The 22,942-nt window shown below is 42.8% G+C and overlaps 1 protein-coding gene across 1 annotated transcript; it reads left to right on the top strand.

The window, feature by feature from the left end:
* The first annotated feature begins 639 nt into the window (after positions 1-639).
* On the top strand, positions 640-22,813 carry LOC118361206 (choline/ethanolaminephosphotransferase 1-like). Its single transcript, XM_035740946.2, has 9 exons — positions 640-918; positions 1,525-2,049; positions 11,129-11,276; positions 11,713-11,854; positions 13,708-13,792; positions 14,260-14,391; positions 14,793-14,951; positions 15,348-15,473; positions 19,738-22,813. The coding sequence occupies exons 2-9, from the start codon at positions 1,639-1,641 to the stop codon at positions 19,912-19,914; spliced, it is 1,380 nt and encodes a 459-aa protein (XP_035596839.1). The 5' UTR covers positions 640-918; positions 1,525-1,638; the 3' UTR covers positions 19,915-22,813.
* Positions 22,814-22,942: the final 129 nt, after the last annotated feature.

The following is a 22,942-nucleotide window of genomic DNA, read 5'->3' as shown; positions in this document are numbered from 1 at the left end:
GACCCTAGCCCCCCGACACAAACTACTGCAGCATAAATACTGGAGGCTGAGACAGGAGGGGTCAGGAGACACTGTGGCCCCATCCGAGGACACCCCCAGACAGGGCCAAACAGGAAGGATATAACCCCACCCACTTTGCCAAAGCACAGCCCCCACACCACTAGAGGGATATCTTCAACCACCAATTTACCATCCTGAGACAAGGCTGAGTATAGCCAACAAAGATCTCCGCCACGGCACAACCCAAAGGGGGATAGCAGCAAAGGTGGGACCAACTCCATATTAATAGCCATGATTTTGGAATGAGATGTTTGACAAGGAGGTGTCCACATACTTTTGGTCATGTAGTGTATCTATACAAAGATGTTGTGTCTCAATCCAAAAGCAAAAGCAATTTGGATTAAGGTACAAAGTAGTTGACTTTGGGTATTTCAAAATAAGAGTCCATAATACCACAAGGTCTTCATTTGACATACCACTGTTCATTCCATTTACAGTTCATTTAAGTTATTTTGATATTAAACTAACGCAATGGTTTATTCATATATTATTGTAATATATTGTATGTCATACTAAATGATCATAAAAAGATATTGAATGCAGTCAAGGAGCAGGTATTTTTAAATTGTGCGACGGAAGTGGGAAATCCCTACGCCTGCCTGTCAAAAATCTTTCCGCTCTTTCTCAAAGCCGCGGTCGAGTTTCGTGATATTCACTTGCATCAGCTGATCCTAGTCTTCCCGAAAACGGTTCTAACTCGTTGGGAACTAGACTGCTGTCGCTGCTCTATGCACTTGTTTTCTTGTTAGCTACATATAAGCTGACAGAAGAGGCCGAGGTTGCCGTAGTGTAGTAGGCACTAGCTGTTAGCCAGACAACGATAGAGGCCACCGCTTCCGTGTAACGGAATCAAGCTAGGTAAGAGATTTCCGAAGGACAACTGCATGTCAACTCAGCTCTTTATAACATTATTGTGTTGACAACCTATTTTAAATTTTATACATATGGTAATATGATAAAAATATATGTTGTGACAGTTGCCTTTAGTTAGCTACAGCTAATATTGATAGATAGCTAGCTTAGCAAGGGAACGTTAGCTAGCTAGCCAGTTGATTTTGTTGGTAGCTAGCTAACGACGTTACCTAACAAGTATTGTAGGGCAACATGACATGAACCTCCTAACTAATTATTCAACATTGTTTAAAAAAAAATGTATTTTTCGTAGACATGATTAGGTTATTATTCACTATGAGTAAGCATACACATATCTACCCAAGGTATATACCCTTGTAATTCAATGCTTTAACTATGCAAGTCTTGCATTTATTTATTTATTTTGTCTCACTGACTGTTGTTTTCAGTATTAGCAGAATCTATCAGGAAACATATGATAAGCATGTATGGTTGATGAGTTCCTGTTTTACCAGCCCTCCCGCTGCAGCTTGTGCTCAGTGTGCTGCCTCAGTCAAATTATGCTTAACATTACGGTCAAATAAAATATAAATATTTCTTTCTCCTCATTAGGCTTCAACCCAGTAAAACGGTTGTGGCCCCACTGTGGATTCCCTGGATTGGACCGGGGCGGAGGCAGTCGTAGGCAGAGCAGGCGCCACGTGAAGTGCGGTTTCGACTTCCCCTATGAGTAGCAGCACCGGTCAGAGAGCACCACGGACCCGGGCGGCGAAGGCAAGCCAGGGGACAACGACATGGACCCCTCAGGACCAGAGTGTGGACCCTTCATACAGGCCTACTACCACTGCAGGTCCAACTACAGCCTGCAGTGGTGGGGGGAGTTCCTGTGTCCTGAGTAAGCTCATCCAACTGCCGGCTCCGCCACTGTCGCGCCACCAGCTGAAGAAGTTAGAGGAGCACAGATACAGCAGTGCAGGTCGCTCACTTCTGGAGCCCTTCATGCAGCACTACTGGGAGTGGCTAGTGGCATGTGTGCCAGCATGGATAGCCCCCAACCTCATCACTATTGTGGGCCTGGCCATCAACATTCTCACCACATTGGTGCTGGTGTACTACTGCCCCACTGCCACTGAACAGGTAGGTCCATGCAGGGGCATCACTGGGAATTCTAGGCCCTGGAAAGAATTTGATGTTGGATCTCTTTAACTCACGGCCACTCAAATGGCCCTCCCTCCCACTGAGTATGCATATTTTAATTAATTAATCAGCAGGTATTCCTACTAAGTAATAACCATGGATTATTAGGTCAATGTTTGTTGTAACGGTGCGGCTTGGTTGGGTTGGGTATCTGAGGACGCATGACTTTCAACCTTCGTCTCCCCCGAGCCCGTACGGGAGTTGTAGCGATGAGACAAGATAGTAGCTACTAAAATAATTGGATACCACGAAATTGGGGAGAAAACAGGGTAAAAAAATAGTATCGATTGGGTAATTGTCATATATAGTCTTCCCTTCTCAAAGCGAAGGTTTATCAAAATGTCTGTCTCTGTTTTGTCAATGTTGGGTACAATTTGTTGTAGATAAGAATGCTACACTATACCTACTGTCCTTGTTGTCTCTGAGAATCAAGCTATTCTAAACCATCTTACAGTAACAGTATTTGATGAACATGGTGTTATGGTAAAACACCAGAATGCCACAAACATTGACTTTTTACATTTACAGTTTAGTAATTTAGCAGATGCTCTTATCCAGATCGACTTACAGTAGTGAGTGCATACATTTTCATACTGGCCCCCTGTGGGAATTGAACCCACATCCCTGGCATTGCAAGTGCCATGCTCCAACTGAGCTACACAGGACCAACTCACTGAATTTGAATGTCACTTCTTTGGCTGTCTGAAAACGTTACCTGCTGTCAAATCTTCCCTCCCTCCATCCAAGTTTCTGTAATTCCTCTCAAAGCTCATTGGAGGAGGTTGACAGGAGGGACCCTGGATCCTCTCCTCTAAATGCGCTTTGAGAGGAATTGAGGAAACCAGGATGCAAGGATTTGACACCAGCTAAGGTTTTCAGACAAAGAGCAGGTGTAGGTGTTTTGGCCGCCATGCAGTCTTACCTGTGATCTTCCATATGGAGGTCTAATGTCAACACTACCCATGTGGTTTAACTAAGACAAAAGTGTGTGAGTTGGTACTGGTGACATGTTTTTGGAATCTGACCTGTTGAAGAGTTATGACTCTTTTTCTGGGGTTTTGCACGTTGTAATACGGGCAATTCCACGGTATCAGAGTGATGCTAAGACTATGATTTTTCACTTCATTTTTTTTCTCAAACACATATACTTGAACAGTGCAGAGGCAAGTGTTGGTAACAGAATGATGGCACCAACAGCACAACATGTCATTCTGTTACCAAACTTAGCATTTGCACTGTTCTTCAATAAATGTGTTTTTGTAAAAATTCTGTGGAAATGATTAAAATTAGTCATTGTGCATAGATTTATGGTTTGTTTAGCTTGCCAATCTTTGTTTTTTGTTTGACATTTTCAAGTGAAAAATCAGTTTCAGCATCACTCTGTTACTGTGGAATTGCCCCTACGTAACATGTTGTTGTGTTGGCCTCATGAATGTCTAAAGATTGACATTTCAACTACGAGTGATTGTAGATTATCAATCGGTTCATGAAAGGATGTGTGTTTTATGAGTGTACAAAAGCTGTAGAACATGCACACATTCAGGTACTTTCCGTAGGTGCTGGAGTTGTAGGCAAACCCATGGAAAACAGAAAGGAAAGCGCTGAACGCTGCTGCTCATGCTCCCAGGTGATATTTATTTATGACAACGTTTTGACCCCAAGGTCTTCATCAGGCATCCATATCCCAGGTGGTGGTGGAAGGCCCTATATATAGGGGCAGTACTCTGTGACATCTCTTCCTGAAACAGGAGGGAAAAAATGTATAACATAAGTTCACAATATTAACATTCAATGTATCAAAATATATGATCATACACAAGGAATATGATCAATATTTATAGTAATATACATACAATACTCAATTAGGATAAAACAACACAATTTGGACATATTGAAACTAGCAGCAGTGTGCAGCCGTTTTCCTTTCTGTTTAGGAATGTAGCCTGTCAATTGCGAAACCAGTTTGCTTGCCTTAATGCTTTTGCTTAGAAGATGTGATACAGCAGGATGTATGTGTCACCACAAAAAGTGTTGTGCTTAAAAATGATTTAAGCAACATTATAGAATAGATCAAGGGCATTTTAAGGCTGTCAATTTTAACAAAGTAGATATGACTAGGCTATGACTTTGTGAATGGAAAAAGGTTGACCAATTATTGTTAGTTTATCAATATTTAACAATAGACACATTTTGCTTTTCCTTTCTCTTGGTCACTGGGGCCAGGCTTGCACAATGCTTCATGTCATGTGTGCTTGTTTTGCTGCAGTACGTGGGGGATGCCTTACAGGGCTCTTGGGGACAGGCACCCGTGTCCCCGTCCTCAGGTTTCACATCTAGCCTCAGGCCCCTTCTCCTGCCTCCCGAGCCGTAGAGTGTAGGAATAGGCATTTAGAATGGTCTCCCTCAGACTAGCTTACTCAAGCTGGCTTAATTGTGAATCGATTAGAATCGGATGTGGGTTGTTATGTATTTTTTAGCTACACAGTCGCATGGTCTTTAGTATTTGAGTCATATACATACATGCATACATGCAGTACATTCAGAAATTATTCAGACCCCTTGACCTTTTCCACATTATGTTTCTTACAGCTGTATTCTAAAAGGGATTAAATCTACACAAAATACCCCATAATGACAAAGCAAAAACAGGTTAAAATACATTTTTGCTAATTTATAATATACTGAAATATCACATTTTACATAAGTATTCAGACCCTTTACTCAGTAATTTGTTGAAGCACCTTTGGCAGCGATTTATCGCCTCGACTCTTCTCGGGTATGATGCTACAAGCTTGGCACCTGTATTTTGGGATTTTCTCCCATTCTCTGCAGATCCTCTCAAGTTCTGTTAGGTTGTTCTCTCTGTACTTTGCTCCGTTCATCTTTGGCTTTATCCTGACTAGTCTCCCAGTCCCTGCCACTGAAAAACATCCCCTCAGCATGATGCTAGCACCACCATGCTTCACCGTAGGCATAGTGCCAGGTCTGACGTGACGCTTGGCATTCAGGCCAAAGAGTTGAATCTTGGTTTCATCAGACCAGAGAATATTGTTTCTCATGGTCTGAGAGTCTTTAGGTACTGTATGGCAAACACCAAGCGGACTGCCATGTGCTTTTTACTGAGGAGTGGCGTCCGTCTAGCCACTCTACCATATTTGTTGAGTGCTGCAGACATGGTTGTCCTTCTGGAAGATTCTCCACAGAGGAACTGTAGAGCTCTGTCAGTGACCATCGGGTTCTTGACCACTTTCCTGACCAAGGCCCTTCTCCCCCGATTGCTGTTTGGCTGGGCGGCCAGCTCTAGGAAGAGTCTTGGTGCTTCCAAACTTCTTCCATTTAAGAAGGATGGAGGCCACCGTGTTCTTGGGGACCTTCAATGCTGCAGAAATATTTTGGTACCTTTCCCCAGATCTGTGCCTCAACACAATCCTGTCTCGATGCTCTACGGTCAATTCCTTCAACTTCATGGCTTGGTTTTAGTTTTGACATACACTGTCAACTGTGGGACCATATATATAGACAGGTATGTGCCTTTCCAAATCATGTCCAATAAATTTAATGTACCACAGGTGGACTCCAAGTTGTAAAAACATCTCAAGGATGATCAATGGAAACCGGATGCACCTGAGCTCAATTTTGAGTCTCATAGCAAAGGGTCTGAATATTTCCGTAAATAAGGTTTGTATATATATATATATATATATTTTTTTTTTTTTAAATAATTGTGCAATGTTTCTAAAAACCTGTTTTTGCTTTGTCATTATGGGTATTGTGTGTAGATTGCTGAGGATTAAAAAAAATAAAAACACTTTTTTTTTTAGAATAGAGCTGCAACAAAATGTGGAAAGTCAAGGGGTCTGAATACTATCAGAAGGCACTGTATGACATTTATCAGACACTTTCATCCAAAGCGACTTAGTCATGAGTGGAGATTTTTCATAATGGTGGCCCCATTGGGAATCGAACCCAAAACACTTTCTCTACTGACTGAGCCACACAGGATCAGTGGAGAAATCAAGTTCATGGGTTTGTTTTGATCGTCTAAAGCTTTGGAGCTGGATGCTTGACTGTAATATAGGCAAGGTTGTTAAGTTATCTTGTTTCTGAAAATGAGAACTTGAGGATATTGTTTAATCTGCAATTGACTCAACCTCCCCTCCATAGTGTTACATTTCTTACGTTTCTCTCCGGTGCTTTCAAACAGTGATTGCTGCACAGCGCATAGGGAGAGAAACATGCATGCCCAGTCATTGCACAACATTGTTAATGCAGTCATAAGAGAACAAACCTTCTGATAGCAGTTTTGATGGCCACTGTAGGACCTGAGAACTTTCTAGTGTTACTACACTTTTTTTCTTTCTCAAATCCCCAACATTTGTGAACCGCAGCTTTTCAGAACTAGAGTTTTAACAGTGTCGGCGCTTGCCAATGTCGTTTTAATGTATAGGGTAGACTGGGGCTAAATGTAACACAAGTCAGGTGCAACTGGCAGGCCTACATTAAAGTAACTGTACATGGGAAAAATTAATATTCTGTTAACTCCTACCCAGTTAATGTTGTCAACTCATCCTATACTTGTATTTGTGGCCAAAGCATACATTGGGGAAAAAACCCAACTCAAACAGACCCGGGACACACTTTTCACAGCATTCCGCCTGGTGGGAGATACTATACATCACGGTGGGCTTTGATTTCAGTGCGCGTACGGGGGCACACAGTATTGAGTCCGAACCGAGTACTCGCTCATGTGAATAAATTCCACCATCCGGACAACATTGCCCTTAGTCAAATATATCCAATTTTCACTGAAGATTTACCTCAGTGTTTTAGCTTCTTGTGGTCAATTTGCAGTTTTGTAGTTATGTTTGCAGTTAAATTTGTAGTTATGTTCTATATCGTGGAGCTTCGGCCCATAGGGGAGCTCTGCTGCTAGTGGTTTACCCCACTGCCTAGGCAGTGAATAGCCTGAGAGAGAACTATGCACACACCTGCAGCCAATGAGAGTACAGGTGTCCCTATATAAGGGGATGCTTCCCCTCAGTCAGCCTCCCATTATTTTCAGCGACTTGGACTAGACTGAAGAAGCCGAGAAGGGAAGATAAGTCTTAGGACGAACCCGCCGTCGATATCCAAGTGTTCGTCGTCCCTCTAGAATGAGCATTCCAGATTTTCCACCTAACTCAGAAGCTCTTGAGCTCAGTGTCGCTGCCCCACCATGGCGGCTGTGGAGTCACACGACTTATGTTTCGTGTGTCTAGGATCTCACAGACCCCCGGAATGCCCAAGCTGCTCCCTCCTATCTTTTAAAGGAGAGGAAACAGTGATTGGTGTTCTTTCGGGAGGATATCCCTCGAGGACGCCGTGTCTGTGCTAGCCTCAGGTTCTGAGGCATCATATGATGATGCCACCTCTAGAGAAGATGAGGATATTGGGAAGTGTGTGGATGTTTCTCCGGAACAGTCTAACCCACTGACCGATTTTGATCATAAAAAAAACAAAACTCCCTATGGAGAGTGCAAGGATGAGACGGACTCTGAATTTTCAGCAGCCCTCTCCTATGCAACCGCCTCTTTGCGCTCTGATTTTCCAGGGCTCGTTGAGTGGGCTGCGAGTCGGCTTGAGATCATGCTGCCCTCCAACCCAGAAGTGGACATGATGTAGGGCTGCTGTACTCTCTAACAAGAAGGGTGGCGGTGCCACTGGCACCAGCTATGCCCTCGCTCTGAAAATATGTGGAAGGTTCATGGGGATCACCTTTTGAGGGTGAGAGTGCCGGTAAAAGCTAACACCCCATTCACCAGAGGGACTGCAGATGGCCCCAGGGGATCCCCAGGTTCGGGCACGCCATGGCTGCGTACCTCGTCCTGGTTTGAGCTCCTGGCAGTCATCCAAAAAGCCCACTCTACCTACTACAAAGGACAGGCTCACAGCTCAGATGGTAGAGAAGTCCTTTGCATTAGGTGTCCAGGCTGTAGCAGCAGTGAACAATATTGCAAACAATATCCTGGCAGCCTCTCTATCCCGTCTCACCACGGACAAGACTGAGCTGTCATGCGAGGAGATAGGAGCTGTACTTCATCTCACCCAGGAGTCGGCTGTGTATGCGGGGAGGTTGGGAAACGACACCTTTGGTTGTCTCTGACGGCCATGAAGGAATCTGACAAAGCCACCCTGTTGAATGCCCCCATCTAACAGCGGCCTCTTTGGAGCCGGCCTCTTTGGAGTTGGAGCCGGTCTCAAAGAGGCAACAAAGCGTTTCGGAAAGCTGGAGGAGGGGAGGGAACAATTATCTAGACACCTGCCATTGGCAGGAGGATCTAGATCGCTTTCCAGAGAGCCACCTAGTTTCACTGTCTCCAGTAGACCCTGGTCTATGGCCAGACGGATAGCCCGAGGAACAGCAGCATCCAGCTCACAGAGAGTGGGCCTTTCCACTCCCGCAGCGCCAGAGAGAGCAGCCGCTTCACCGGCGAGAGAGGTGGTCATGATTTCACCCTGGCGACAACCTAAGGGCAGCCAGAAGCGACCATGACAGGACGAGGGGGAGAAGAGGGGGAACAGCGTAACGCTCTGTTCAACAGCGCCTACTATTCCCCCCGCTCCCCTGCAAAGAGATGGGGGAGCCAACGTGTTTGTTGAATAAAGACTAGATTCCAATTGTATTTGTCACGAGAACCTCTTTTCCATAACAAACTAGAGATCGTTCAGGTTCTCTCTCTCCACTCTGTGTGTAGTACAGCCCACCATGGGTGCGTAGCTAAGCACACACATGAGGACGCTATGAATGGCAATGATAAGAGGGCAGCAAAGCGGACACTCTTGATGAGCCACCATGCTATACCTCATAAAAACCCTAGACCCCAGACTCCTAGGAGTAATGTGGCTCAGGGTTTAAAGAACAGCCTGTGTACACAACCCTGTGTTGGGTTGATGACTCAATCGCTGTTGGAGACTGCTCACTAACTCAGGCAATAGCCTCAGTGCAGTTCAGACCCGTGCTGCGTTCACGGAGGGCTGGAACCACAAGGTTACGAGTGTAACCGTGTTGTCACTCCACTAATATTTCCTCCCCCTTTTGAGGGGGGCCCACCCTGGGCTGTGCCACCACTTCTATGTCGGAGGACAGCGGCGGCATGGGCCATAGAGGAATACAGGTCCTTCCTACTGAAGGCACCACAACTTCACTCTCTCCCGCTCTCAGATCATTATTGGGAGTGGCAGTGAAGTTGCACCCTCACCCTCTCACTGGCTAAGCTGGACGCTGGAGAAGGGTTACTGGACTCCTCCACCGTTTTCGACCGTGGTGGAAACTGTGATGAAATCGGCAGAGAAAGTAGCCGCTCTTGTGAAAGAGATTACGGTACCTTTGAAGGAGGAGGTCACAGTATTTCCCCGATTAGAACAACGGAACAGCAGGCTATATTCGCCCTACTAACTAGTGCCAAAAAAGACTGGGGGTATGAGGTCATTGTTGGATCTACGCATTCTCAACGAGAGCGTAGCCAAACGGCCCTTTCGAACGCTTACGATAGAACATCTGCTGGAATGTGTCCACAACAAAGACTTTTGTATAAGCATAGACCTAAATGGCGTGTTCTTCCATGTGCCGGTTCAGCCGCATCACTGGAAGTCTCTGCATTTTGCCTTCCAAGGGGTGGCGTACAAGTATGCGAGAATACCATTCGGGTACATCCTGGCACCTTTTCCAAGTGCGTGGAGGCGGCAATGGACCCGTTGCATCGTCAAGGGATAAGGGTCTTGGCCTACCTAGACGACCTACTGGTTCTCGCCCCGTCAGCAGAGCTGGCAATCGCACACACAACACAGACAGTGATTAATCTCAGGCTTCTGGGGTTCGCTGTGAATAGGGAAAAGAGCAGACCATGGCCCAGTCATCGGATTGTCTACCTGGGTCTGCAGCTAGCCACTGACTATGAAGGCTTGAATTTCGGATCCTCAACATGCTGCCCTGTTGCTAGCCCTACGAAGGTTGGCCCATTTTCTGTTATCTGCCCACTAATCATTGGCTTTGGCTAATGGATTGAGTGTGGTGGGTTACACTGAGGAATCAGCGAGTATGTCTTACTTGGTTCAGCCTGCACTCAGCATTGCTGATGGGAGGACTAGAACTAAATGGAGAGGACCAATGGACAGGGTTCCATCAGTTCTGCCTTTTCCTGTTAGAATGACTACATAGCATGCCTCCTGGCTGAAGGTTTAGTACAGTAGAGTCATGTTTTCTAACCTGCCCACAAGTCTATGACTGTTTGGGTGGAAGGATGAGGGATATAGTTTCTTTAACTGGTATTACAAAACTATTAGACCAATTGTTTAATATTGAAGTATCATCTATCTGCTTGTACAGATTAGTATGGCTGATATTGTGTTTTATCTGCCCACTAGTCATTGGCAATGCCTTTAGACTGAGTAGGGCGGATTGGACTGAGGACGCAGTATATTGGGACAGTGTGTTACAGTACTGCGGGACTTAGTCGCAGCCATGGCTGAGCCCGACCTTTTCATTAAGTGGGAAGTGTTAGGCTCGGCAGGAGTACATTTTGGAGCGTTGCGCTCCGCTCCGCCTTAAACCGCTAGGAGCGGTGCTCCCCTTTGGGGCGGAGTTCCACGATATAGAACGATAGTTACCAGAGTTGTAACTCCAGTTCTATGAGTGGAGCGGAGCCCCATGGGACTTATTTCTAGAGGGGGAAATTAGATTTTAGATTTCAGTATCATTTTATTTTAATTCATTTTGGAGAAGAATGTCTTTTTTTAAAAGTCACCTGAACTGACCTGTCTTTCTCCCAAAAATGAAAAGCTCCACCCCCCCGGGTGTGGCTATGAACTAGTAGGGACTTCCCAAGCCCAATTTGACCTATGGATTGGACATAACATCCTATAACCCAAACATAGAAATTGTGTTCATAAAGGCCGAAACCCATACTTTTCTGTGGAAGTCGAGGAGCACTAGTAGAGCGTCTATTGTAAATGTTGAATGTTTGTTCCCTTTACCTTTCAGGCACCTCTGTGGGTGTACCTGTCTTGTGCAGTGGGCCTCTTCATCTACCAATCACTGGACGCCATCGATGGGAAACAGGCACGGCGCACCAATAGCAGCACCCCACTGGGAGAGCTCTTTGACCATGGCTGTGACTCCCTTTCAACAGGTGTGTGTGTTGGAGCGTGTGTATACCGTCTCAAACTACCATAAACAAAACACTCACAGGCTACAAATTACATGGAAGACGGACACAACAAATATGCACCTAAAGACAGACACAATATACACATAAATGTACACAACACACTTACAGATGTAAACAACATTAATGATTTAAGACTGAGAAACATCATGTTGTGTAATTGAACTTTCTCTCTATCACTCTCTCTCCCTCTCTCTCCCTCTTTTGCATGCATTGATGTCACTGGTACTAATATTTTTTTCATTTCCACACACAATTAAGACAAAGTGAGGAATCAGAATATACCTGCTTCTTTAACTCTTACTTTCTATCACCCACCTGCTCTCTTTCTCGCTCTCTTTCTCTATGTTTCTGTCTCTCTCTCATATTCTCTGTCTCTGACTTCTCTCCCCTCTCTTAGTGTTTGTGGTCTTGGGCACCTGTATCGCCGTCCAACTTGGAACCAACCCCGACTGGATGTTCTTCTGCTGCTTCGCCGGCATGTTCATGTTCTACTGTGCTCACTGGCAGACCTACGTGTCAGGAACCCTGCGCTTTGGCATGTGAGTGGGTGGGCACCCCGTCTGAGCTTTCCTTTAATCTACAGTCTAGTCAAGAGTTTAGACGCACCTACTCGTTCAAGGGTTTTTCTTTATTTAAAAAAAAAACTATTTTCTACATTGTAGAATAATGGTGAAGACATAACTATGAAATAACACATATGGAATCATGTAGTAACCAAAAAAATGTAAACAAATCAAAATATATTTCAGATTCTTCAAAGTAGGCACACTTTGCCTTGATGACAGCTTTGCACACTTGGTATTCTCTCAACCTGCTTCACCTGGAATGCTTTTTCAGCCGTCTTGAAGGACTTCCCACATATGCTGAGCACTTGTTGGCTGCCTTTCCTTCACTCTGTGGTTCAACTCATTCCAAACTATCTCAATTGGGTTGAGGCCAGGTCATCTGATGCAGCACTCCATCACTCTCCTTCTTGGTCAAATAGCCCTTACACAGCCTGGAGGTCATTGTCCTGTTGATAAACAAATGACAGTCCCACTAAGCGCAAACCAGATGGGATTGCATATCGCTGCAGAATGCTGGTTGTGTGCCTTGAAGTATAAATAAATCACAGACTGTGTAACCAGCAAAGCACTCCCACATCATCACTCCTCCTCCATGCTTCACGGTGGGAACCACACATGCGAAGATCATCCATCCGTTCACCTGCTCTGCATCTCACATAGACACGCCGGTTGGAACCAAAAATCTCACATTTGGACTCATCAGACCAAAGGACAGATTTCCAAGTCTCTTCTTATTATTGATGTCCTTTTAGTAGGGGTTTCTTTGCAGCAATTCAACCATGAAGGCCTGATTTCACACAGTCTCCTCTGAACAGTTGATGTTAACATGTCTGTTGCTTGAACTCTGAAGCATTTATTTGGGCTGCAATTTCTGAGGCTGGTAACTCTAATGAACTTATCCTCTGCAGCAGAGGTAACTCTGGGTCTTCCTTTCCTGTGGCGGTCCTCATGAGAGCCTGTTTCGTCATAGGGCTTGATGGTTTTTGCGACTGTACTTTAAGAAACTTTCAAAGTTCTTGACATTTTCTCGATTGACTGACCTTCATGTCTTAAAGTAATGATGGACTGTCATTTCTCCTTGCTTAGCTTGAGCTGTTATAATATGGACTTGGTCTTTTACCAAATAGGGCTATCTTCTGTATACCACCCCTACCTTGTCACAACAACTGATTGGCTCAAACACATTAAGAAGGAAAGAAATTCCACAAATTAACTTTTAACAAGGCACACCTGTTAATTGAAATGCATTCCAGGTGACTACCTCATGAAACTGGTCATCAAGGCAAAGGGTGGCTACTTTGAAGAATCTCAAATATGAAATATATATATTTTGTGATTTACTACATGATTCCATATGTGTTATTTCATAGTTTTGATGTCTTCACTATTATTCTACAATGTAAAAAATAAAGATAAACCCTTGAATGAGTAGGTGTTCTAAAACTTTTGACCGGGTGTGTATCAACATTTGCTTATCTGTTTGGCTTTCGGGAACAGCCACAACAAGGACAAGGGACAAATGTCCTGGGAGTATGGTTGATTTGATATGATGTAAGCCCTTGACAGAGTAAGAGTTATAGGTTGTCCGCCAGAAAAAAATCAACCTTATCAGATCAGGTTCCTCTCAGCCTTTTGAGGGACATGTTCTCTACACCCCCCCCACACACATTCACAACTACACAACTAACCCACAACCCAGAGGAATGGATGGTGTTTGTGCAGGACCTGCTAGGGGGTGCTATGTGCATGTTGATTTTGATAACTGTGTGAAATGTGAAATCACTTAACCGTTTGCATATGATTCCTCTGTCTCTTTGCCTGTGCAGCATTGATGTGACTGAAGTGCAATTCTTCATTATAATCATGTATTTGCTGGCTGCCATCGGAGGACCAGCTTTTTGGCAGTTCTTGGTAATTAATTTAACCCATTTGATTCAGCAAATTATGGCCTGTTCCTACTGCTTGGAAATGAAAGAAATTACCTTAATGCTAATTGTTACATGCATTGTAGTTGTAGTTTGATGCATTTTCTATCCTTTTTTTGTCCTTGTATTGAATCTAGTGTAATACACTGTTATACATGCAGTTAAACATTTATAGCCTCAAGAATGTCATGTAGGGAAGTTATAGCATGTTGGTTAACGTGTTAAGACTCGCGTCCTTGTTGCCGATTTTGCTGAATGCATCCTTTCCTTGTTTCCTGGAGGTAAGCACAGATCTATAAGGTATTGGATAGGTGAAAGCCCAGTTGCCGCGCTATTACTTCCACCAATCCCACCAATTGAGGTCTGTGTTTACTTTAAGGAAGGTAGGAAATGGATGTGTTTCTAAAATATTGAAAAAGGGCTATGCTACTACTAAATCCCCCAAACACACAGATCCCTGTGGTGAACATCCAGATTAAGCTCATTCCAGCCATCCTCACTGTGGCGGGAGCCATCTTCTCCTGCACCAACTACTTCCGGGTCATATTCACGGGAGGAGTAGGAAAGAACGGGTCCACCATAGCGGTGAGGATGACGTGATCCGTCCTGACTAACGAGGGTTGAATTGTATGGCTGATAAAAGATGACTTGTTGTGTGGAAGTATACAGTGCGTGGGAATTTGTCACAAAACCGTACGATTGGTTATTTCAACTTTGGTTTATAATATGATCCATATTACATATTACAATTTTGGGTGAAGTAGCCAGTCTTTTCTATTGCTTAAATACCAAAGCACTTGGATGCTTCATTTCTAGGCCTCCATAAAATAGTGACATGAATGACTATCATGCCTGTTTCATTGATATCAGCCAAGCTACTAGTCAGAACTTTACCTTGTGGTTTATTTATCACTTTAGAGACAGATAAGGATAGTGGAATTTTCAGCTGTACAGTGATTGTGACAGCCATGTCCCTTCTTCCTCAGGGAACAAGTGTCCTGTCGCCGTTCTTCCACATAGGGTCAGTCATCATTCTGGCAGTCATGATCTACAAGAAGTCTGCGTCCCAGCTGTTTGAGAAGCACCCCTGTCTCTATGTCCTGGCCTTTGGGTTTGTGTCGGCCAAGATCACCAACAAGCTAGTGGTGAGGAACCAGGTGACCTGGATCGTGTCCGTTAGGGCACACTGTAGCGAAGTGTTGTGTAACGGAACACAAACGTTTTTTGATTGGACAAGTTCAGATAGTACCTCTGTTTCGCATAGATTTCTTCCATTCTGTGCCTACTGAACATGACCGTGAAACATGAAATGCTGAAAAAGCCAGTATACATTCCAGTATCCACACCCGCCACTTGTTTTGGTATAACTGTCGGCTCAAGGGTAAATTACTTTTAAGTCTGTTATAGTGCGCTATAACGTACCTTGCATTGAATTTCAGCCCTAGTCCAATGTCTTTAATTGGACTCAATATAGTTATTTGGTCTTTACTCTATTTACTCTATTATACGTTGCTGATTCTCTCTCGTTTTTTGTTTTACAGGTAGCTCATATGACAAAAAGTGAGATGTATCTCCATGACTTGGCTTACCTGGGGCCAGGGCTGCTCTTCTTGGACCAGTATTTTAACAGCTTCATAGATGAGTACTTGGTCCTCTGGGTGGCACTGGTAAGTCACCATAGCCCTTAATAGCTTCATCCATGTGCATGTATAGTACCAGTCAAAAGTTTGGACACCTACTCATTCAAGTTTTAAATTATTTGTACTATTTTCTACATTGTAGAATAATAGTGAAGACTACCTCGTGAAGCTGGTTGAGAGAATGCCACGATTGTGCAAAGCTGTCATCAAGGCAAAGGGTGGCTGCTTTGAAGAATCTCAAATATATAAAATATATTTTGATTTGTTTAACCTTTTTTGGTTACTACACGATTCCATATGTGTAATTTCATAGTTTTGATGTCTTCACTATTATTCTACAATGTAGAAAATAGTAAAAAAATAAAAACCCTTGAATGAGTAGGTGTGTCCAAACCTTTGACTGGCACTGTATGTGCCAAGTAGGGGTGTGATTGTTTAAACGTTTAAACAACATTTTACCGTTAATGTTAAGAAAAAAACGGTTTTCGCCACAGAATTGAAATCACAGTGCAGTTATCACAAAACTAACACTAACAGGTCCCGATCATCATCAAGGGAAAAATGTAACAAATAGGCCTACCTAACGCATCAATGCTGTAACTTTATTAAGGGGGATATGCATCTTTAAAATTATTTGCCACGGATATGAAGTGCTCTGCACGTCATCATTGTTAACAGTTAGGGTTTAAAAAACACTCAATACAGAAATTGCTGCAGTTGATATGCAGTCATTGTCAATGGCCTACTTAAGTTGTGAGGTCATTTCCTAAATGAAAGACTGCAAGCTCCATTTGAGCCGCGACTCGCGCTACTGAAAATGTTGCCTCGTTCTCGTCAATATCACTGTTCACCATTTACTCCATTTTCTAAATGGGACACTATAGCAGTTCGCAAAAAAACAGAAAATAAACGAGACAAATATATTATTCCTAAACTGTAGCTCATAGTTGGAACACGTTTCCCTACTTTAATCAACCAGTCCGTTTTTAATTTGATATGAGGCTGTCATGATTTAGCAAGGAATGTAGCTTGTTTACAGTGTTGTTTGTGTAGCCCATCAGTTGGGTACATTTTTATAGGCACTAATTTCTATAGGCCTAATGGGAGCTTGTGTTCGCAGCACCCGTGTGTGTGTAGAGGGAGCGGTCGGATCGGAATTGAGGTGAGAAACGCGTAACGGAGGTAAAGGAGAAGAACTGTGATAACTTGGCTAGGTTTATTTTTTTGTTGCGAGTCGCTAATGTATGTAACAAATGGAAAGAACACTAGTGTGAATTAAACGCTTGTCTTCGGGACAAAATTTCACCTGCCTGGAGGACGGGTGCAATTGTGGCCCATAATTTGGCGTGTTTCTACATGTTGGCATTCCTGCATCTGCAGGAGCCCTTCTACATACTTTTATTGATCAATTTTTAAGCCGGTACACAGGCGGGAGGCAAGGGTTCTCCTGTACAGTAGGTGGCGGTAATGCACCATAACGTTGGATATCAACCAACAGAAGAAGAGGCCGGGGTGACAACGGTAGCTAGCTTGCTAGGACAACGGTCGGTCGGGTTCTGTTAATGTGGGCAGTTGTAAGGCAGGCGTTTAATACACTGGGTGCTAGCTAGTTAGCAAGCTAGGACTCCAGTACATGGTGGGTGGGATAGGTAGCTAGCTATTTTGCCATGAGGCTGAGTGAAAATGTTGCTGTATTTAGAGCTCAGAGATTCTTGAAAGACGGGACAATCTCAACTTTTCCCCACAAATATTTGTCTTACTAACTATAGAATGACACTCTATGGAAAGATGAGACTCGCAACATGTAAAGTGTTGGTCCTATGTTTCATGAGCTGAAATAAAAGATCCCATGAACTTTTCATATGCACAAAATGCTTTTTTCTCATCCCTGTTAGTGAGCTTTTTTCTTTTTTTTGTCACACAACACAATGCCACAGATGTCTCAAGTTTTGAGAGAGTGCAATTAACATGCTGACTGCAGGAAAGCCAACCAGAGCTGTTGCCAGAGAATTGAATGTTCATTTCTCTACCATAAGCCCAGGACCTCCACATCCAGCATTTTCAAATGTGGGTCTGATAGCTGAGGAAACTATGGGTTTGCACAACTGAAGAATTTCTGCACAAACTGTCAGAAACCGTCTCGGAGCTCATCTGTGTGCTCGTTGTCCTCACCAGGGTCTTGACCTGACTGCAGTTTGGTGTCGTAACAGACTTCAGTGGGCAAATGCTCTTCGATGGCCACTGGCATCTTGAAAAAGTGTGCTCTTCACGGATTAGTTCCGGTTTCAACTATACCGGGCAGACATTGTGTATGGCGTTGTGTGTGTGTGAGTGGTTTGCTGATGTCAAATTTGTGAACAGAGTGCCCAATGGTGGAGTTATGGTATGGGAAAACATAAGCTATGGACAACGAACACAATTGCCTTTTATCGATGGACATTTTAATGCATAGAGATACCGATTCTCATGCCATTCAACCGACGCCATTACCTCATGTTTCAACATGATAAACGGTTGTCATGGCCACATGTCGCAAAGATCTGTACACAAATCCTGGAAGCTGAACATTTCCCAGTTCTTCAATGGCCTGAATACTCACCAGACATGTCACCCATTGAGTGTGTTTGGGATGCTCTGGATCGACATGTACGACAGCAGGTTCCAGTTCCCGCCAATATCCAGCAACTTCGCACAGCCATTGAAGAGGAGTGGAACAACATTCCACAGGCCATATCAACAGCCTGATCAATTCTATGCGAGGAGATGTCGCACTGCACGAGGCAAATAGTTGTCACACCAGATACGGAAAGGTTTCCTGATCCATTCTTTTTTAAGGTATCTAAAGATACAAATCTGTATTCCCAGCCATGTGAAATCCATAGATTAGGGCCTAATGAATATCTGTCAATTGACTGATTTTCTTATAGGAACTTTAACTCAGCAAAATCATTTAAATTGTTGCATGTTGTGTTCATATTTTTGTTTAGTGTAGATATAGGTACAGACACATCAACATTATTCCTTATTATTTATTTTTGACTGACACCATTTATGATTGTGTTATTCAATGTGTTTCTATGGGCTATAGTAGTAAAGGCCAAATTAAATATTTGATCAAATAATATAAAACATGTTTGTGGGGAATACCTACAGGGGTCCTAAAATTCCAAATCAAATAGCTAAATGATCCATGGTATGAACATCTTAAAACAATTCCATATCTTAGCTTAGTATAAAATTTGATTAATCAAATATGTTATGCAAATCTCCAAACTTATTTTTGTCTTGTCTTCTATTAAATGTTCCAGAGCTAATTTCTTTAGACTTTCACTTCTCTGGAAACAACTTTGATGGCCATTCATGTAGTCAGTATTTCAATTGCACACTCCATCAACTAGACATCTGTGGCATTGTGTTGTGTGATACAAGTGCACATTTTAGTGGCCTTTTATTGTCCCCAACACAAGGTGCACCTGTGTAATGATCATGCTGTTTAATCAGCTTCTTGATATGGCACGCCTGTCAGGTGGATGGATTATCTTGGCAAAGGAGAAATGCTCACTAACAGGTAAAAGAGAGCTTTTTGTGCGTATAGGAACATTTCTGGGATCTTTTATTTCAGCTCATGAAACATGGGAACAATACTTTACATGGTTCATTTATATTTTTGTTCGGTAGCTAGGAAGACTCCGGTACATAGCAGGGGAGGCGGGACTGACACCGTGCATTTATATTTTTGTTCAGTAGCTTGGAAGACTGGAGTGACACCGGTAGCTAGCCAGCTAGGACACTATGTCCTTCACGCCTGAAACTCTGATGCTTTTATTTCCCTTAGACCCACATTTTAAATTGCATAGACAATCAGGGGTGCGTTCCTGCAGATTCAGGAATAGCCACATGCAGGAACGCCCCGCAATCACACTGTTGCCTGGCAGGTTCAAAGCAGATTCCAGAAGCCTAAGCCTACTGTAGGACTGCGAGAGAACTTCATTGCACCCTATCGGTCATACCACACACAATAGAATTTCATGAACATGACAAGGAAATTGTCATTTTGCAGATAAACATTTGACTTCACAGACTGATTCTAGCCAAAGTAAGATGTCAAAACCCCATAGTTGAGTGGTAAAGTAGTATACCAAAGTCCATCACTGTTGTGTAGATTGCCTAGAGTATATTCATGCAATTATTTTCAGGGGCAAAAGATGATTGACATTCAACAAATTCTGTGAATAAAGAGCCTTAAATGTACTTTATTTGACATCTATTCTGTCTCTTGTTTTATCTCCAGTTCCTGTCCATCTTTGATCTAGTGCGCTACTGCGTTAGCGTCTGCAACCAGATCGCCTCTCACCTGCACATCTTCGTGTTCAAGATCAAACCCCCCAACCTACGGTCCGCCTCTGCCTCTCGGTCAGGCAAAGACGTCTGGTGTAACTGGTCTGGTGACACTACTGACAGGTGGTGACACCGTCCGGCTGGAGCTGGTGGAATTACCTCAACCGCCTCCCCCTTGTCTCCACAGGGTTCCCATTGGATGAGATGAATTGGAGGCAGTCTTTCTACGAATGTATAATGCTGCGTTCACAACATCTCGTCATTTCGTAAATACCAGCATACAACTGGGAAAAATCTACATGAATGCCCCTCCAACTGGTAATTACTAGTGGGAAACTATCTTCCTGTGCTCAGTTTCCCACTTGCACCTCTCTGACGTCATTTGTCAACAAACGAGACAGCAAGCTTGCCGGTATTTTCAGCAGTTGTTTATGGTAAGAACAAAATACAAATTGTTAATACAAAATTGATTCTGTTAATCTTCCTTTAGATTTAGAAAGTGAAATATGGATATTATTTTTATGGGCAAAAAATAGCGAAAAAATCAGAAGCCTTCTAATGACCTCCCAAGTTTGATAATATTTCCCAGTTCAAAACGTGAATACACCCAACTGATAATTACTACCTTCCCACTTGGTTATGAACGCAGTATTAGCCAATTCAATTATGAATACATTGAGGGTGGGGAAAATGAGATTTTTTTTATTGAAGATAATTTATTTCAGTCTGGTGTGCAATAGTGATACGTTTTTGCAGATGTGTGGTGTAAAAGGTACCTAGCCGAAGAGGAGAATGAGGAATATGTTTTCTGTTGAGGTGTAGTTTGTCATAAAAGAAGAACCTGGTTGTTTGGTGACAAACTATTTGAGATTTATCAGTTATCTAACCAAAGGTTGTGGATAGGGGTTAATGTTGCTTATTATAACCATGCTACCACTATCCAAATGCACTGGAAATAAAATGTTATCCATAGGAAGGAGCAGGTTATACCTAACCAAATGATATACTTAGCTATGAGAAAAACGCTTAGTGTATTCGCGTGTTTCTGTCCGAGCAATATGACTTAAATGCCGGTCTGTTCTTTCAGTAATGGTACTTGTTCAGCACATCTACATACAATTCCCACCTGTATTCCACTCCAGAGAAAAATGCTAGTTCTCTGTTTAAGGTGTAGCACAGAGTATTTCTTTATAGTATTTCTGCATTCTGTTTGAACCATCTGAAAAGCTGTCATTAGAGATTGCGAATAGCATTGTGGAAGAACACATGGTCATGAGCGAAGACTGCCTTGCATTTCTGTTGTTGATCCTATGTCATCCTTATCCTGTATAGCCTACATCAGGGTTATTCAACTCTTACCCTATGAGGTCTAGAGCCTGCTGGTTTTCTGTTCTACCAGATAATGAATTCCACACACCTGGTATCCCAGGTCTAAATCAGTCTCTGATTAGAGGGGAACAATAGGGGGAAAAGCTTTGGAACTGGCTGCAAGCTCCAGGGTTGAGTTTGAGGGGCCTGCATGATCTATGACGCTGAATTGTATTATGTTCAATAAGCCCCAAACAAGGGGACCATTGTCTCATCATGTTTACATGATATGGCTATGTACTTCATTTTCTCCCATGTGATTGCAGTACAAATGGACCTGCATTAATACTACTGTTTCTGAGAGATGGAACACAGTTCCTGCTGTATGCTTCCAGTTAACTTGTGCCATATGTGATGCAAGTAAATGGAGCACTTCTCGTTATCTGTTACATGCGTTCAGACTCTTAACTGTTAGGAATCTAGCTCATCATTATGATATTCAAGCAACAGTTATGAGTACCGGTATGTGTTCTGTCCACCGCAAGTCATTTTTGTCACCATGGATGACAAAAAAAAATTTGTTTGGAATGTTTTAGTGATAGGTGTTACTCCAACCTCCTCACACTCCTTTTACAATATTCATCTGTTTTTTCTCTTTAAAAAACAAACATTTTATATATATTTTTTAAAATGAATTCAACTGTGTTGCTTTTTAGTTGAGCTTTGGTTATACTGTAGCGTTGATGAAATAGGAGTCGATCAGGCTGGCACCCGTGTTAATCAGTTCCTCCAAGTGGGGATGTATGTGAAAAATGCATTAGTCGTTATGCAGCAGTTGCCTTAAATGCTAAGTATTTGCATTAGATGGGAAGGTTTCAAAACTACGGCCTGAAAAGGCTAGTGTTAGACCTAAGTGTTGTGCTATAAATGCTTGATTAGTAACTGATGAATACAATGAAGGGTATGTTTAGATGTTCTCTTCCACTTCACTCCCTGATGTTACCCCTACAGCCACTCCAACTCCCCCAGAGCAACACTGGTGCCATGGCAGCTGCATCCCCATTTAGGTTTCTCTCTGTTCATAGTTGGTAACTTTGGTCTGTTACACAATAGCCCATCAGTTATCTCTCCTGTGTGGAACAGTTCAATCCACCCATTTTGTATGGGGTCTTATCATTAACCAAGTATTTAACTATACCTGTAGGGACGCAGTACCGTCCATGGTCAAACATAAGGAATGTTTTTTTTTAAAGCAAAAATTAAGGAATGTCTACCCTACCAATTTAGCTAATATCAAACAGTGATGCACAGAGTATTAACATGTCTACCGTTTAATGTCTCTTCATAACAAGAGCTTGTCAATGTTTGTATCCGATGCATGGGATGGGCATTACAACCACTGTAATGTTTAGTCAATGGCCACATGGATATGTAACTGATAGTGTTCAACCAATTGAAACACCGCCTCAAGCGTAACTAATTTTCCCTTGGATTGTTTATTTTCTGTGCAATGCAGAGATTTAAGATGACTTGCAAAGGGTGCATCATTGGTCAGTGTAAAAAAAAAAAAAAAAAAAAAAAAATGCTTTTTAGTGTTTAAAGATGTTCAATGGTTTTAATTTGTTGTTTGGTCAAAATTGTTACTTTTCTGTTAAAGAAAACCATTCATTTTTGAATAAACAAGCCTATGTAAAATAAAGATTGCTATATTTATAACAGGGGATCTAGTCTATTGCTAGCAGCCTTTTGTGTCTATCATGACCTCTTCTTTAGTATTCTGCAATATTGTTCTCCAGTACAAATGTATTAGTGTGATGAAGATGGACAAAGTGACTAATGATCCTATGCAG

This window comes from Oncorhynchus keta, chromosome 28 (genome assembly GCF_023373465.1).
Source record: "Oncorhynchus keta strain PuntledgeMale-10-30-2019 chromosome 28, Oket_V2, whole genome shotgun sequence".
In the NCBI taxonomy this organism is placed as follows: Eukaryota; Metazoa; Chordata; class Actinopteri; order Salmoniformes; family Salmonidae; genus Oncorhynchus; species Oncorhynchus keta.
The sequence above is the reverse complement of the archived record's forward strand: the minus strand, read 5'-3'. Positions and strand labels throughout refer to the sequence as shown.

Excerpts from the sequence above, each read along its gene's own strand:
- LOC118361206 (XM_035740946.2), top strand. The coding sequence starts at position 1,639 with ATGAGTAGCAGCACCGGTCAGAGAGCACCACGGACCCGGGCGGCGAAG. Across the intron at positions 2,050-11,128 it reads GCCCCACTGCCACTGAACAG|GCACCTCTGTGGGTGTACCT; the intron begins GTAGGTCCATGC and ends TTTACCTTTCAG. Across the intron at positions 11,855-13,707 it reads GGAACCCTGCGCTTTGGCAT|CATTGATGTGACTGAAGTGC; the intron begins GTGAGTGGGTGG and ends TTGCCTGTGCAG.